Source organism: Sesamum indicum, linkage group LG11 (genome assembly GCF_000512975.1).
Source record: "Sesamum indicum cultivar Zhongzhi No. 13 linkage group LG11, S_indicum_v1.0, whole genome shotgun sequence".
NCBI classification, from domain to species: Eukaryota; Viridiplantae; Streptophyta; class Magnoliopsida; order Lamiales; family Pedaliaceae; genus Sesamum; species Sesamum indicum.
Window position 1 is genome coordinate 11,995,331 of NC_026155.1, and position 17,425 is coordinate 12,012,755.

The 17,425-nt window shown below is 38.6% G+C and overlaps 2 protein-coding genes across 2 annotated transcripts in view; both read right to left on the reverse strand.

Moving 5' to 3' along the window:
- LOC105174217 (serine/threonine-protein kinase CTR1) overlaps positions 1–2,867 on the reverse strand; it is a gene marked incomplete in the record, with an annotated part of 10,386 nt that extends 7,519 nt beyond the window's left edge. The window contains 3 exon segments of the mRNA XM_020698078.1: positions 1–22; positions 98–399; positions 1,947–2,867. Of these exon segments, the coding sequence (XP_020553737.1) occupies positions 1–22; positions 98–399; positions 1,947–2,582 (960 nt within the window).
- LOC105174218 (protein ROS1-like) lies at positions 5,394–16,143 on the reverse strand. Its single transcript, XM_011096244.2, has 20 exons — positions 15,537–16,143; positions 15,377–15,484; positions 12,923–14,797; positions 12,430–12,840; positions 11,408–11,498; positions 9,897–11,307; positions 9,686–9,765; positions 9,527–9,611; positions 9,353–9,444; positions 9,201–9,269; positions 9,062–9,098; positions 8,886–8,968; positions 8,034–8,528; positions 7,787–7,823; positions 7,658–7,715; positions 7,354–7,493; positions 7,146–7,211; positions 6,935–7,049; positions 6,806–6,844; positions 5,394–5,726 (listed from the first exon to the last, which is right to left on the reverse strand). Exons 1-20 carry the CDS (start codon positions 16,141–16,143, stop codon positions 5,608–5,610), a joined length of 6,018 nt encoding a protein of 2,005 aa, XP_011094546.1. The 3' UTR covers positions 5,394–5,607.

Here is a 17,425-nt window from a genome sequence, read left to right on the forward strand (position 1 = left end):
TTCCCCACTGGAAGCTGCACCCCTAGGGAAGACAGAAAACAAAATTATAAAATAAAAGAATTAGCTTAAAAATAAACTAGAGGCTTCTAATACTCACCCCATATGATTGCAAACTAGCTTAGCAAGTTGCTCAACTACTTCCTTTGTGGTAGTGCAACTAGATGACAAGGTATGGACCCGATTCTGCAATTCTTTCAAGCTGGGATCACCTTGTCGATCTACTAAGATCACTTCAACTGAAGATACAAGGGCAGGATCAATAGTCTTCAAGGATTCAATGGACGGAATACGGCCATTTTCCTGATGATCAGAGCACATAGCCCAAACATATGGATCCATCCCATGAATCATGTAAAACCCATCTAGAACTTTGTCAAAGTACGATAAGCATCCATTTACCTGATGTAAACAAACTTATAGTCTAAGAGACCAGGAAATCTCAGGTCAGGGAATTATAAAAACTGAAAAACCATAAACTGATAGATACTTAGACACATAGGAGAATGCCAAAAAATCATTTCTCTTGAGATATTCTTTATGATCCTTCACTTGCCCTCTATGTACCATATTAGGTAATTAACTATGTTATTTAGTAATAATCTTACATTCATTTCTATTCTCCATGCATGCCTTCTATAGAAAGAAGAATTTTTCCTAGCTAAAAGGTAAATCATCAGTCCAACATAACTTGACGAGATTTGCAATTCAATTTGATTCATGCAAAGAGACCATGATTCAAATGCCACAAGTCAAATGCTATACATCAGAAGCAAGCTTCTCCATATTTCTTATATCTTAAGCAATCAAGTCTTAGAAATCTTGGGTATACCATTGGATTTTCTTTCTAATTCATACGTAACTGGAAGGATACTCGAACTGAAAGGTGTTTGGTCAATCTTCCAAGGAAGGCTTTTAAGCTTCAGCGTTTAGATTTTCATTTAACATGTTCCTCTAAGTCTTTCTGTTTAGGAGTTCTGTTGCCTCTACGACAAAGAGGTGCCACCTACATAAAGAATAAAAAGTAAATAGATAAAGGGAGATTTCTCCTCACCAAGTTTAGAATTCCAAACCACTTGTACACCAAATTTAATGGAACCAAAAACAAAAGCACAGTTGATCTTCAGAAGCTTAATGCTACACCCAACCTCACCAATATTCTCTCTCATGAACACTGAACACACAATTAGTGCTGTCCTAATTCTTTCTACCGAAGAAAGAATATAAAGAACCTCACAATGCAGCATACAAAGAGCATAAATTGTTGATATGGTGGAAATAAGTTATCACAATTAATTTATTTTTGGAACTTACCCAATTATACAGTTATACTCATGAGTCATGATTAGAGCAGTAAATTTGTACTATGCCTAAAAAACACTTTTGCAATACAAAGAGCATCAATTCCGCATCTCATTATGAAGTCTTAGATTCATTCCGTCATCCATCACCTATTCAAATTAGCTACGTGTCTAAATTATTCTCTGAAGTGCATTGACGCCGTTCCTTATAGAAATAAGATTCCCCACTTGACAACTAAAGCCACTAGATAACAGACTGATGATTCAGTATCTAAATTTACCCATGAAAGTTAAGCGATTGGAAGATTATTCTTCACGTGTGTTGCTCAACCCTGCAATTGTTGACCACTTTCCACTCATAACCCTCATGCAGAAATGGACTCAATAACATCCGTGGTGAATCCACCATTCTTTAAGCCATACTTTTCATGATATTTGCAATAATATGTCTTCTGAGAAAACACAAAATTTCCATAACTTGGTATTAACGGAATTAGTATAAATAACTCCCCTTCCTAGCCCGGCAGCCGAGCAAGCAATGGCATTTCCTCCCTAATTAATAATTGATTTCGAGCAAATAACCTTATTCAACCCCAAAGAGAAAAAGCAACTACAGAAATGTCTTGTCTAGAGCTTGGTTTATGTTACCCAGAAACGATGAGAAATGGCCTCTGCAGATGCAGGTGATGAAGAAGCAGCCAACCCAGATTCATCAGGCACTGGATCCAAAAAATTAGGGTCATCAGCGCAGGTGGCTTCTGAGGAGAGACGAAGAGCTAAAGCCAGCTGCAATTGATAACTTTCCTCCGTCTGCTGCGCCCAGCTCTTTGAAGACGATGAGCCGCCGCCGCCAATAGACACCTCCGCTGTCTTCACCGTGAACTCGCCGCCCGCATCACTCAAATGACTAAAAGCCACCTCGGGGTTCGTAAGCGAGGGTACATAACAATCCCCCGAGATCGAGCTCTCACCGAAGCTGCTCCCACTCGATTGCGTCTGCAGTCCAAGAGACCCCGGGAACGCCGGCGTTCCTATCCGGCTTTGCTGCGGTTGCGCCAGAATCGATCTTTGATCAATCGCGTCCCAATCGAAGGCGGGCGCTCTCTCGTACTTCAACCTATTCTTCTCTCCTGAGTTAGACTCGTAGTAAAGAGGCTGCTGAGCCAATTGTCCCCCTCCGCCGGCGGAGAACTTTGCCTGCTGAGGCGGTGGGTGGTGATAGAATGGTTCGTCGGGATTTTGGCTTAGTAAACTGTAATTCGATCGTCTACCGGGCATTTCCATTTAACTCTTACGCCAAATGATGAACCTGCAACCTCATAAAACCCGAAGCACCGCCATCACCTGGGGTTTTCTTCTCTCTCCTTTTCTCCTCCGACTGCGGGGAAGAAGTGATGTCTTTGCCGAATGGCGTAATTTTAATCTCAATATTCCTTTTAGCTAAATTGAATGCAGATTACCTCCTTGAATTCATATAGATGATGGGATAAAATAATGGAAGACATAAACAACCCTTCATAGAATGGTAAAATATCAAAATAAGATTAGAATACGCGTATGTTTTATATCAAGTTGGGTTGATTTGGAATAATGAAAATATCAAAACGAGACAATAATTCATTTGTAAATATATTGGGCCGATTGAATTGCAGTATACACCATCAACTTATTTCAGGATCAATTGATGTTAAATATATAAATCATTAAAATTATGGATAATTATATATTTTTTTAAATTTGATATAATTACACGTAAATTTTTTGTAGTTTAGAAAATTACATTTAGTACATTTGAAGTTTACTTTCATCTAATAAATAAGTCTCATATTAGTTAAAATTTACCGAATTTTATGATATTAACAAAAATAAATAAAAAAATCTTAGAGGTGCCAGATGTAATTTTCCAAATCATAAAAAATTTATGTATAATTACACCAAATTTTAGGCGAGGGAATGTAATTATTCCTTAAAATTATGTTTAAAAAACAATCCTACAAGTTTAACATTTTCTTAATTTTGTCATTAGTTCAAAGACCTATCTGGCTCAACAAGATTTTTGTGGACTTGAGGAGCCCTGATTAGTAGAATATTTTCCATTCACGATTAGAAGCAAAGGATATATGTCAGTGTGGCAGGATGATCCCCAGGGTCAAGGGGTAATTTTAGATTTGACGAAAGTGGTTATTCTGTCACATGGGCGTGCGAATCATAAGTGAGCGTGACGCGGAATTTTGGTTTGCTACTTTTTGTTGGTGGGGTGGGTGAAATTCGGAATTTCATCAAAGTTTGGATAAAACAATATCTTGAAACAGAAAATGAAAAGGATATCGTAAAATTATTTAAGCCCGTGATTCGCAATGGGTAACAGTGGCCCACTCTCTAGAGTTTGGTGTGCCGCCGGCTTTTTGGTATAGTTGAATGCTTTGACCACGATATGGTGCAAAATGATTTAATCATGCTGTGATTCGGCTCCATGATTGTTTATTCTTTCATGTTCGTTAAACAAGGCGGAGAATTGGGAGAGGACAGGGATTGAAACAATGATGTGGATCGGCACACGAGAAGGCCCAAAATCTCGTACCACAGTTGTAAACCGGGCTTAAAATGACACGACCTCCAAAGTTCAGCCCAAAACTAGAGCCGAGAAGCGCATCAACAATTTATGAACGACCCGCGTTTGAACTTCAACCAATTACACTCACTCGCCGTGTAGCGCGCGTCATTTTAAACACTGAAACAAAAGGGAGGGAACTCCATAAGCGGCAAGGCGGCAAAATTTTCCTGAATCTCCCATTCGTCCGCCCTCCGTTCTCTTCCCTTCCGAACGTAAATACATCCACAGGAGAAGTGTACTCCGAATGGTTTATCAACGAAAGCCGCTGGTAATTGGGATTGTAAAGTTCATGGTTTCTCTCTCGGAAAGCCACAGGTTCAGCCCTGCGCTTTCAGAAGGTACGTGTGCAGGTATACGAATCGATACGAGTATAAGACTTTTCTTTCTTTCTTTTTTTTTCTGTAATTTATTTTTCATGCGTTTATGATCTGCATTTTGTGTGATTGGGTTAAATGAATGTTTGGTTTGCTGATTCTACGTGTAGCATGATCTTAATACCGTTAATGGATCATTTAGATTAGGATGCATTTTTTTGTGTATAGTTGGATTCAGCACAGTTGTTATGTGATTTGAGTTTGTATATGCTTCTGCTTTAATTTTCCGTGTTAGTTCTCTTGCTTTTATTGCTTTAGCTATTTGTTGAAATTAGTATGTACGTTGGTGAAATTAGACATCCACACAGTATGGACAACAATTCCTGTCAGACGATTGGTCGTGGACGAAAAACTATATGTTTGCATCTGCGTGTTGAAGTGCTCATGTTTGCTATAGTTTGATATGTTAGCGGTAATCAAATCCTATGTACTTCTGTTTCATTATTGAGCATTCTTTTGTTCCAAGGTTTATTTGCACTGATTAGATCTGAAAAAGGCCATTGTATCATGCCTTCAGCTAGCCGGTTTGGAACTTTGACATGAATAAATTGAATTCTGTATCTCATGCCCCTGGACCAATCTTAGATACATGAAAAACGCATATAGTTTACATTTTCCTTTTCGTTCTTTTTTGCTTTTTTGACAGCTTTTCCGCTGTAGGGTAGCTGCTACTTGGATGATCTTGAGTTAGAATAGTAAGCTGGTGCTCTTAGTCTTAAATCATATGAAACTTAAAAACCTATGGCTGGTTAATGATCATTCGCAAGACATTTCTGTAAGTCATGTGAAAGCTTTAGGGTCTGTAGATTGTTCTCATATAAATCTATATAACTTCATTTTTACTTTATACAGGTGCCTTTCACGTTAGTGAACTCATTCATGACTCCATTCAATTTACCTGGCATTAAACCATTTACATGCCTTTGGGGTATTACGTTACTCAGCATGTTTTGTAGTTGCCTAACGATTTGCTTTGACCACGGATCTGCCAATACCATGGGCCCCTATCACTGTTCTACATGTTCTACCTTAGCCATGAAACTGATATACCCTACACCCATATCAGTGTTCTACCATGAATGCACGTATTTACCATTGAGAAAACAGTTAATTTCATGAGAACAGGCCACAAATAAGAAGAAAAGATCATTCCTAAATCCCTGCAGGATATTAATATTTCACCTTTGCTGATGAAATATATTCATTTCCAATTAATCCAGCCTCAGTCCTGGTTCACATGATACAAGCCAATGGACTGTCACATTATCCTGCTGCTTCCACATTGGGTTCTACAGATGGTTAAACTAAGTGCAGTCTATGTTTAGTTCTCATCTACCTTTCCTTTTCCTTTGGCTAATTTGCTAGCTGGAAAGTGCAATCTGGCGATGAGAGGACGGGGTGCTCTTGTCTTCCTGTCAAATCCTCTGACACAGACAAACCCTGAAAAAATGGCAGCTAATTAGGATACAGACAGACAGGGTAAAGTGGTTGAACAAACTTTTTCGAGGTTGTGTTGAGATGCAGTATATGCTTGAAATAATCTACTCGTTATAAACTAGAAGTGGTGTAATGCGAAAAAAGACCTTCACATAGGGTTGTTATTAGCTTGTCAAGATATTGGGTATTTGTCCGATTTTGAATATTACTAATCTTCTTGAGTAAAGTAAAACTATCACGTCTACTTCCTTTGTGCTTCAATAAATTCTGCTTGTTTTTGAGTTTGCTTGTGTACTATTTGTCAAATGCCATCTATGTCCAAAACTTAGATCATCCATCCGTTGAGAAGGAAGAGAGGTGGCATTGTTTTGAGAGAATAATGAAATATTACTAGTTTCCTGGCCACTCTGAGAGCTGCTTACCCTTTTAACCATAGCCATTGCTGGTACACTGATGCTTTGTCTATTGAAATAAAGAGAAAACAAAAAATAAGTATAATTTAAATATGTATATGGGTGAACGCTTGTGCCTATACATTATGATAATTTCTAGACCAATAATGTTGGTGAATTAAATAAATAACTACATCTTTTCTCAAAAATGAAAAAAAAAGCAAACAGGAGAATGAATAGAAGAAAAAAAGAGAAAAACAAACCCCTTTGAATTCTACATTACTATGCTTAGTTGAAGTCTTTGATCCTCAACCATCATACAAAAGTAATATCCCATTAAGTATGTGAATTTCTTAACCTGTTGGAATTAGGAGAAAAAATGGTGCTGTTACCCATTTTCTGCCCCTCTATTCCTACATTACAGATTCTTGTGAAGTATGTTAATTGATTGTTATGAATCTCTTGCAAGAAGGCTTTGTGGGAGGGATTTGTTGTTGGGATTCAGCTCTGTGTTCTTTCTGCTCTTGTTGTTTATAGCCTTTCAATATCTAGGACTACTGGTAGCAAAGTTCAGAAACTACATCCTATTTAGATGGTAAATTGGCCACTTATGGTTCAAGGTTTCTCATTTGACATATAAGGTGCTACTGGAAGCAGCTAAAATGATAACAGTCCAATATCCAGACATACCTCTCCAAAAGCAGTATTGAATACCTTCTGTGGACAGCCCTAATAAACAGAAAGAATTGGTGTCTTGTTAATCTTTCAGAAAAATGAACTACTACAGTTAGTTACTCCAGTGTTTCTTTCCCATATTACCTTTGAATATAGTTGGTATTGATGTCCCAAAGTACACTGTTCTCCTTGGCAAGTTCCATAACCACTCTCTTGGAACAGCCATTGGAGATAGGCTGCTTTCATGGTCAGAAAATACCTGCATACAAACAAATTTCACATTCAAACTATTTTAATTGAACTTCTTAATGGGCATGATAATCTATCTGAATAAAAGACTTGGTCCTATTCTTACCTCATTTACTTGAAAGTAAGTGCCATTTAGTGGAAAGCTTCCTCTCATGGCCGTTCTGCAAGGTATCTGTTACGAGTCGTTATGTTAGATTATATGATAACTTGGCTGCATTGTGTTTATCAGTTCTGTAAATTGGCTCAGAAAAAATCATTTATCTGTCCTTTTCCTTTAACAACAGATGTTATGTCTATCATAATCGTGTTTATACCAGAAGAGTCCCCCTGACAGTTTGAGAGTTTGCTTCTCGTATGCTGTTGCATGATGAACAGGTTTCATCACTGCATAGCTTCTCAAGCTCTTGGGAGCTGCACCGTCTTTCTGGCGGTTCAATAGAATTTGCAGTTTCGCCTGTGCAGCATTTGGCAGAATTTGTCATTTCAAGTAACTGCTATGTTAGATAGTTCTCCAATTTTACTTTTAAGTTGCTTATCATACAAATTTGATATATTCAATATTTTGAGACTTCAGACAGGTTTCGACAAGTATTTGGCTATCCCTAGGCTTTCTCTTACCTGGGGTCCATATAGCAAGTAGGTAAGGGCAAGGATCATCAGGTTCTCGTTTGTCCATCTGTGAAATGAAAAGTTATAGTTAGTCTGGCAGGAAGCTTGAACAAGTGTTTTCTGAGAGATAGTACTGACCCCTTCTAGTAGAGGGTGTGAATCTGGAAGCTCATAGCTGGACAAAGAGAAAACGATTATAAGATGTTAGTATTATCCTCCAGAATACTTAACTTGCAATATAATTTTAGAGTTTCATGGAATACTACATGTAGCTTCAAAGATTACTGTTTATTGAGTATGCTCATAATATGCCTTTGCTATAAAACATATGTAGTGGTTCTGGAGTGTGACTCGCCAATTTTTATGAATTAGGACTATTACTTACACTTGATGCTCTGTTCTGAGTCGGCTCACATTCTTAAGTTTAGGCACTGGGATTGAAGCAGCTTGTGAAGTTAAAGCTACTAAGGCCTTTGACATATCGCCCTCCTGTAATTCCGTATTTTGCTGCATGATCTTCTGCAAATTATGAGTGAACTCTTCCATATTGAGTTTGATCGTGGGGATCTCATCAGGGTCTTCATTGAAAGCACTCTCAATATCGCATTCTGGGGCTTGTGTATAGTTTGGTTCTGGTGTGGCTGGCACTTCTATAGTTGGCTCTGGTGTGGCTGGCACTTCGATAATAGGCTCTGGCGTTGCTGGCTCTTCAATGATGGGTTGAGAGTTGCTAACTCTAGATTTAGCATCCATTTGGTTAGCTTGAGGTGCAGGCAACTGCAAGGTATTCATACTTCTCATTGGATTTTGATCAGCTGTTCTGTTTTCTGTTGCACTCACAATGCTTTTGTCTTCTGGTGCTGGGAGAGCAAGTCTTGCGCTGTACACCCATTAATCAGAATCAAATTATTTAACAATGTTGATACTCATGTTAAGCAGATTGTAAGTCACATGCTAGGGATCTAAAATTTTTCTAAATTTGATCAGTTGATGTGATTTTAATGTTGCTTCCATTTTCTTATTTGTCAAGGGTAGATCAAACTCTATAATTTTGGTATTTCCAGATTTATCTTTGTCCTCCTAGTAGTTGGGCCTCAGGGTAGATATTTGATATTCTCTGAAATATTACAGCAAAAAGATGTTCCATGCTCTGCTAGCACTATAATATATTGTGGACAAATATTAAAGCAATAATGAAATCTAGTGGTTCAATAACTAGGAGTGTTGAAGTACAAACCTTGCAAATGCACTTGCGAAATGTCTGCACTCTCCCCTCATTGGACATGCATTGCAATTCGGTTTGCTCTTTGTGCAAAATACCTGACAGCAAAATATCTCGCTTTTGTCTTATATTTCACAAAATTCACTGGTTGTCTTGGGATATCCAATATACTTTTTACAATTGTAACATACCTTTCCAAAAGTGATCATTTGATAATGCAGCTCATATCTGTAATGAGAGAGCATCATAAATCATTGAAGGGCACTCTTGACTTATAGTTTACATTCATTATAAAATTTTATATGTTTTGTGTCGGAAAAAAATATTTACAGTGTTTTCTGATCAAGCTTGCAGAGCCTAGGCCACAGATATTTCTGAATGGACTCCAATACAGGGTACCTACACAAGGTAGTAGCAGCCGAAGTCATTTTGTGTCAGTTTGTCATTGCTATGGGAAGTATGATAGGTATTGAAACACTCACAGTTCTAGCAGATGCAGCTGAAGTGACTCAGGCAATGGCTGCAGAGGTACCCAGCCCAATCGCACTGCTATACGGCCAACATTGGTGTCGACCTTATTGGTGTTGCAGATACAACTTTGTCAGTAAACTTCTTTTCCATTTTAAGTAAGGCATTACAAGCTAGCTTAAACTTACTGGAAAGGCAAGGTGATGAAGGGTCAATAGCCGCACACACTCCACACTCTTCAATCCCAAACCTCTAATACTCAGCAGATACTCCCTGGAAAATAAGGAACATATAAATGCTTTATTGTTCTGAATCTACAGATAATACTCGACAGCTGTAAAAGTTACTTTGCTTTGTCTGGTGGAATATCCCTAAGCCATTCCAGATCAATGCTTCCATGGTCTCTAACAACGCGGTTGAGGAAGTCCTGCACAAGTGTTTAATTGATAATCAGTTGGTGATGAGAGCTTTGTAGGTTTCTGAACAATTTATTGTTGCTCAGTAAAGAAATTAAATATAAAGACTCTAAATTCTTTGCTTCAAATATCTAATAGAAACCTTGATTCTCTCCGCTAGCATATTGTTCATTCCCCTTTCTTTTATTGTATGTGCAATCTCATTAACATCTGCACATCTTACAGCATCCCAGTCCACTGAGTCCAATGTATTGGCTGTTCTCACTCTTTCTCTGCCACCTGCTTGTGCCTGTTTTCTCAATTGATCCCAATCAACTTGGTTCTCTTTCTCTTTTCTGTTTCTTCCTCCTTTTGCTTTCGGTCCTTCAACCGTCTTGCCAGGACGGTAATCAGGGTCCTTATTTGAGTTAACTTCTTTGTGCTCGGAATTTTTTGAATTATCAATGTTGCTACTACTACCGGTAACATCTATCAAATTTTGTGGGTAGATGGGAACTTTTGAAACCTCCTGCATTTTATAATTGTTCTCTTGAACTAAACTCTGTGTTGGTACTTGGCCTGTCCGCTTTCCAACTCTCTCTTGATTTATCTCAATTTGATAGTTGTTACTCGAGTGAGCATTTAAACTGGAAAATTTTGCCCCCTCTTCAAAACTAAAAGCTGTGATCTTCTGATCTGTGGTCTGTGAGGCAGATTCTGAAGACAACCCGCTTAATTCAGCTGCACAAAGTTCCTTGTCATTAGAGCTATTGATGCCCTTGCTGTGTTTTTGAGACAACTCAAAATCTGGTGTTTGTGCTCCTGAGCTGGGTACATGACAGAAAATAGACTTGCTGCATGAGGCCACAGGTTTAGCAGGGAATGTAGGCTTCTCCAGGTGGCCCTCATTCTGCAAGTTAAGGGCCAACCTTTCTGATTGCACTTGTGCATTTTTATAAGACATGTTTTCTTCAGTACCTTTTTCATAAACACCATGTAGTACAGTGCCAGCCATCTGCAGAAGCTTTACAAAAGAAGTAGAGCTGGTGAACGGATTTCTTTTATCCCCAGCTGGTGGTTCTTCTTCTGAGGTGCTCAGTAAGCAAGAATCACTTCTTTCAATGGTTTGTGCAATTGGGGAATCTGCAGAGTTCTGAGAAGAAATCTCTGCAGTATGAGAAGAAAGTGTGTCTTCTGTGTCTCTTCCATCCTCAGTCAAACTTATTGACTTGTTTGTGATTGTTTCACGTGATATAACCAGATCATCTTTAGAGGTATCAGGTGATTGGCCTCTTAAGTTGTCTTTTGGGATAAATGCATCAAAATTGCTTCCAGAGGATTTCACGCTGTTCACTTCTCTAATACCATCATCTTCAAATTCCTGAACTATTTTAGTATCCTCTCCACATACCAACTGATTCAAGATCTCCTTGTTTAGTCCAAATGTCTCCTCAGGATCCAGCTCACATACTTCAGGTTCTTTCATTTTGGTAACTAGTGTCTCTTCATGTAATTCCATATGTTGGCTCTTTGACACAAGGGGAAATCGTGCAGCAAGTGCCATGAAGGCTGAGCTGCAAGAGTCGATAAGTAAAATGAATTTATTTTTCTTGACCCTCCAAAGCTAAGAAATCGTAAACGTATAACTAACTTAAAACAAGAAGTTCAACCAACCTGGAAAGATGATCTGAAACATTCTGAGTAAGGAAAACACCAACTACAGAGTCAATAACTGATCCTTTCCATGGAGAAAAGCGTCTGTCTCCTGTGAAGAAAATTACAGCATACTTAAGTTAGAACATTTGAATTATATGCCATGTTAGTGTCTTGTTCACCTCTTTGTTGGATAAGCACAGTGGGAAAGGAAGACTAGTATTTTTAAAGAATTTTTTTTAATTGCATAAAAAGTTACTTGATTTTCAGATTTGATTCAATTCCCTTCAATATTGGAACTTGTATGTTCTGCCATTATTTACTTGAATGTCTTTCTGCTACTAGTTGAAATGCAGAGTGCAAGATCGAGAGCGTCAGGTTCTGTTTCTTTCAACCTCTTTGGTGCTCTACTTGCTTGTTCCTATATTTTGCATCTTGAATTATCTTTCTCTGAGATCTTAAAAGCCAACTAAGATGAAAAGAGATTGCTTTGGATAACAGGAATAGATTACAAGGAACAACATTCTGGATTAAGTTATACCTTAATTTTATCCAGCCTAACTTCTGGGTATACTATTATTGAAATGCATAGAGACAGTCTGATGTTTATGGCTGCGTGTGTGATTTGTCTCTACTTGCCTCCTTATTCAGTCATGTACCAAGGCATGAGTATTCATACATTTTTGTGTTTGTTAATCATAACTTCAGAATTGGAGAGGCTATTCCTGGATTAAGTAATGGTATAACAACAAAACTTATATTTCTACTTCTGCCCAATTTTATCTTAGCTATTATGTGCAATTATCTATGTTTGACGAATCACGCAGTGCCAGCTCAGTTTAATTAGACATTGTGGCACAACTGGATAACTGCAGATATATACCTTGTACAAGATTCATGCGTGCAATGAATGACTGATATTTCTACTTCTACCCAATTTTATCTTAGCTATTATGTGCAATTATCTACGTTTTATGAATCACGCAGAGTCAACTCAGTTTAGTCAGACATTGTGGCACAACTTGATAACTGCAGATATATACCTTGTACAAGATGCATGCGTGCGATGAATGAGTCTGCTCTTCCATTGAATACTCTTCGTTCTTCTTCCCACCATTTTGTCTTTTCTTCATCTGTTCCATCAATGCCTTCACTATTTATATTTTCTAGCAAAAGTTTCCAAACTCTAGTTGTCTCATCATCAAGGTCGACTTTAGGCCTTGGTCTCCTTCTTCTGACTTGATCAAATGAACTATCAAAAGGGACAACAGCTCCATATGTTTGAAATGGAACAAGGGCATGTTGGTCATCATAATGTGTGTGGTATGCCAAGAACACATTCTGCATCTGAGCTGATGCTGGGCCACTCTCTGCATTTAAATCTAGTTGGTTAAGTTGCTCAATGATTGAGTCAACTGAAGCCATGCATTTCCATGTTAGAGCCAGTGGTGGTCCTGCATTAAACATTGTAAATAAATCAGAAAGGACACGTTGTCAAGGTTCTTGTTGATAGTAGCATCTTCAAAGTTTCAGTACCCATTGATATAGTGGCAGACTTTTGGTGATTGTAGAAATTCTGCATTGTTGAATTTATAAGCAGGCTTCTCTTTGACCGCTTCTTTGTTGTCACTGTTGAATGGGTGTCAGCTACAAGGGCATCCATGCATGTATTTGGTTCATGTAGAATTTCAATATCTTGTTTAACTCTCGATGTTGTTGCTGCTCTGCCTGGAGATGCTGGAAGTCCTTTACAGATTCCTTGCAGAGAAGCTAAATTCCGTACTCGAATGGGGCCTTTTGATCTTCTTTTTCTAATCCTCTCTGTTGGTCCCAAAGCCAACAGATCGTTGTAAACTTGCTTTCCTTTCTGCATACCATCAGTTACATGATCAATTGATAGCAGATTATTAACTTGAAACTGAACACCAGAAGATCCTTGATCTGTTGTTGATGCGAACAGCTTTATGCAAGAATCTCTGAGAGAGCATCTTTCAAGTTTCACATGATTGTCCAAGGTAGATGCTGTATACTGCGAGCTGGATGTTGCCATGTTATGTCCCTTTTCAGTCCTCTTTCTCTTACAGCTTGCTGGAAATTGCAACCCAGGAGTACTATCATTCTTATCTGCATCTTGTGAAAATATTGGAAGGTATGCCTGCAAGGAATTGTAAAATGTTCCATTTTTGTTGCAGAGTTCTGCTTCAACAGTTGTATCCGTGTTTTGTCTTTTCAAGCCTCTCACTTGTCTTTCTGGTGTCAGGCATGTGCTGCTGCAGATGGAATCACTAGGACTTTTTGGTATCGTCTGGCCGTCCAGGTTCATCCGCATCTGAACAATATTTGCCTCTTTATCATGTGTTACATCTGAGAATACTATTTGGCACTTTCCTCGGGTAGATACAATTTGATCTCTGAGCACGTCGTTGTCCTTCAATTGATCCATATTTGTAGAAGGTGAGGGGCTTGGCGAATGTTTTTCAGGCCTTGGCAGGTTATCTTCCCTTACTTGATTCATAGAGTGTGAAAGTTCATGAGAAACTCCCATGTCATTTCTCTCCATCATTATTTCCATCCGCTGTTGGTACGGCACAGTTGTCCTTGGTTGATTTTCCGCATTGAAGTTCTCTGCTTGCCACTCCCTGTTGCAATTTGGAGGTTCACAGTACAAGGAACTTTCATCTCTCACTTGGTCCTCTGAGTTAAAATTCAGAGATCTTTTGCAGGAACTTCTGGTATACCGGCGCGGCTTTACATCCGTGGCTTCAGGAGTTTCCTTATCCATGTTATCTTCAGGTTTGTTGATTCCTTTTCTTCTTACATACTTCCTCTTGCCTACTGGATTATCTGTAGAACTAGGGGCCATTTTGATTGAATCCATTGTTCCATTGGTTTCCCCTTCTAAGGGATTGTTGACTCCTTTTCTTCGAACATACTTCCTCTTGACCCTTGGGGTTTCGGGGGTCACAGTAGGTTTTGCTTTAGTTGATTTAGGAGTACTTTTATGTTGACCTTCAATTATGACTTTGGGCCTGTGCTTTTTCCTCCTTGGCTTCTGCTGAGTGGTCTTGCTCAGACCAGTTTCCTCTGTGCCTCCCTTGTCAGGCTTGTGATTCTCCTGCAATTGTGTGGATGTGGCTGCACACAATTGATCATTGACCAGCTGAAACTTTTTGTTATGTTCCATAACTCCATCCCTGGTGATTTTATTCTCCTGTGCATCTTTCCCTGCAGGTAGTTCATCTATGCTTAAATCCTGTATAGAGGACTCCTGCCTGTGCTCAGCTCTGGTGGTCTTCTCTGGTGTTATGGGTTCAAAGTGGGATGATGTATTCTTACTCAAGAATGCATCTCTAACTGTTCTGGGTGGTGAATTAAGATCAAAAAATTGCCTAGAAGGGATTGAACTTCCATCTGTCAGATATAAGCACAGATTGATTTTAGAGAAGGAAAACAAAATCACATGTATATGTATATATTTGCAAGAAAACCAGTATGCTACCTGTATCTGTTCAATAAATCGGCAACGAAAAGTAAAAAGATGTTCTAGATGCAGAGCTCCGTTTATCTATGCTCAACTATTTTTCTCTTTGCGGTTATTATTGTTTAATATGTAATTGGTAGCATGTCCTCCACTTTGACACATTGTTTGGAAATGCAAGAATGCTACTCATTACTGCTGTTTTATATCAATATAAGCTTGCATAACTAATCCTGTCACAATGTCTTGTGTCTGTTCAGATGGTGTAAAGTAGCATGTTCCTTCTCATCCTTAGACTCTGTCAGGATCATACAGGAATTTCTTTGGACTTCCTGAAGACACTTGCAACGGAGCTTTCAAGTAATTCATGTCTAAAGTTTTTATGTAAGTTTCCTGCCTCTAGGTTCTCAACTTGCAAAACTATATACTAGTTATGTCCTTTTGCAATGATCATTTATTAACACATGGCCACACAAGAATTGACCTATAATAGAAACAGGTATTATACTGACCCTTGGGAACATTAGGTATGTTTAGTTCGGCCTCAAAATTTGCTCCAAGCAAACTGTCCAGATCTTGCAGTGAAGAATTCCCGAAACTCAGAGTAAACTGACCAAGTGCTGCTTGTAGCAACAAAATCTGTATGTGTAAGTGCATTTTCCAATTGACAACCTTCAGTTTGGGGGTGAAAATAGGGGGCAGAAATGCTGCTTGTAGCAACAGAATCTGTATTTGTAAGTGCTTTCTCCACTGCTGCTTTGTTGCCCACCACATGTGCTAAAGCCAAGAGATTTCCAAAAGACATATTGGTCCATTTGTCCATGTCTTGTACGAACAACTTGTCGTTTGTGTGTAAATCGTCTACACAAACATGGGAATTGGCGGCCTCAGCTTCGCGCCAAGTGTCAAAATTGGATAAATTGTCTCCGCAACCATGGGAATTGGTCGCCTCCCCTGCTAGCCAATTGTTGGAGCCTCGGATTACACTATATAGATTTGTTGAACTATAACATGCAGGTGCCATCTGCCATTGTGTCTCTTGCAGAATATCTCCTGGTAATCTTCCTGATTCAGATAAATTTGCTTGGGCGACCACGTTATCTGGAGTGCGCCTTTCTGATTCCAGCCAATTGGTTTGAACCCAGTGATTTTCTTGTGAGTTTGTGCAGATCAGTTGCTGTTTTGTCGAATTGGGCTTTGCGGGGGTTGTAGGAATCCAAGAACAACCAATCTGGAAGTCTTTCAAGTCTGGAGCAGTGTCTTCTCTTCTGACTGCCATCCCGCTGGGGCAAAAACGGTAAATATCTTATCCTTGCTTCTTCAACTGCAATTTTCTGAAATTTTAAGGCAAACTCCTGAAAGGCAGTCACTTTCTCTTTTCCGGCATAAACTTAGTTGATTCTTCTTTAGCGTCAACTGCATTTCATCACACCTTCCCGCTAGATAAAAATGACCAAAAATTTACTAAAAACATTAGAGTGAGGAACTGAGAAGATAAATTTGGAGAAAAGCAGCCAAAACAGTGTTTCCCTTATCCTTGAAAATCACGCCAAGCAATTCCAGCTGACAGATCTCTCAAGGAACCAGGAAATATATAGTTTCTGTATGGTAACGACAGTAAAAACTGGGTGTAGAAGAGAGAGAAACTATTCATTCTTCATTAATTTCACAGAAACACAGCTAGGCCTTTACAGGATGCAAGATTGCGTAGAAAAACAGAAAAAAGAAGCGTTATCCTAGCTCTAATCTGTCACAAAATTCATGAATGCCATTCTTATCGACTCTGTTTCTTTAGACAAAGCGTGAGAGCACAAGAAAATCACAATTTTAGTCAAATTGGCAAGCCTTGGGATAGAACTCACCTAATTGTTGATTCTTGGTCAAGATCTCGTGAAGCGGTGGACGGCAAAGAGAAGAAACTCAAAACAGAGCATTTCTCATAGAGGGGAGAGAGAAAGTAGGAAAAACAAACAAATAGAAAGACCAGGGCTTTTATTCAAGAAAAGAGAGAACCCCTGAACTGATAAATCTTTTTTCCCGGTAAACCCACATAAGGTAATCCATTAAAATATCAATTCTATATTGCAATGTTTTATGCGAGTGTTTGTTGTTGTGTCAATGACAATGCGCGGGAGAATCAATATGTGATTGAACGAAAGCGATAATAAAATATTATATAAAAATATAATTAATTATAAGAAAGGTTGAATCCATATTAACGTTTATAGGTAAGTTATATTTGGTTATAATAATTTCACTTGTCTTGTTGGAATCCAACATTTGAAATACGTAATGAGATTGGGGTCTTTTATTATTAATTTTGAAGAAGATTTATACGATTTAAATGAATATTACTGAGTATAATTAGATGTAGTAGATAAGATGCTGGGGTTTTTGTTGGACCAATTTGGGGGCAAAAACGTACTTGGAAGTCAAACAATAAAACAGGCGTTTGAAGCGGCCTAACAAGGCTTCAACACGTGAGTGAACCGCACGCCATATGGGCATCTCAGTTCGTGAGAAAAGTGTGAATAGTCTGGTGTGAGATTCCGCTAAAGATT

Coding starts and splice junctions, on each gene's coding strand:
- LOC105174218 (XM_011096244.2), bottom strand. CDS start 16,143: ATGGCAGTCAGAAGAGAAGACACTGCTCCAGACTTGAAAGACTTCCAG. Junction 15,485..15,536: donor TTTTCACCCCCAAACTGAAG/GTTGTCAATTGG, acceptor TGCTACAAGCAG/CACTTGGTCAGTTTACTCTG. Junction 8,529..8,885: donor TTCGCAAGTGCATTTGCAAG/GTTTGTACTTCA, acceptor ATGGGTGTACAG/CGCAAGACTTGCTCTCCCAG.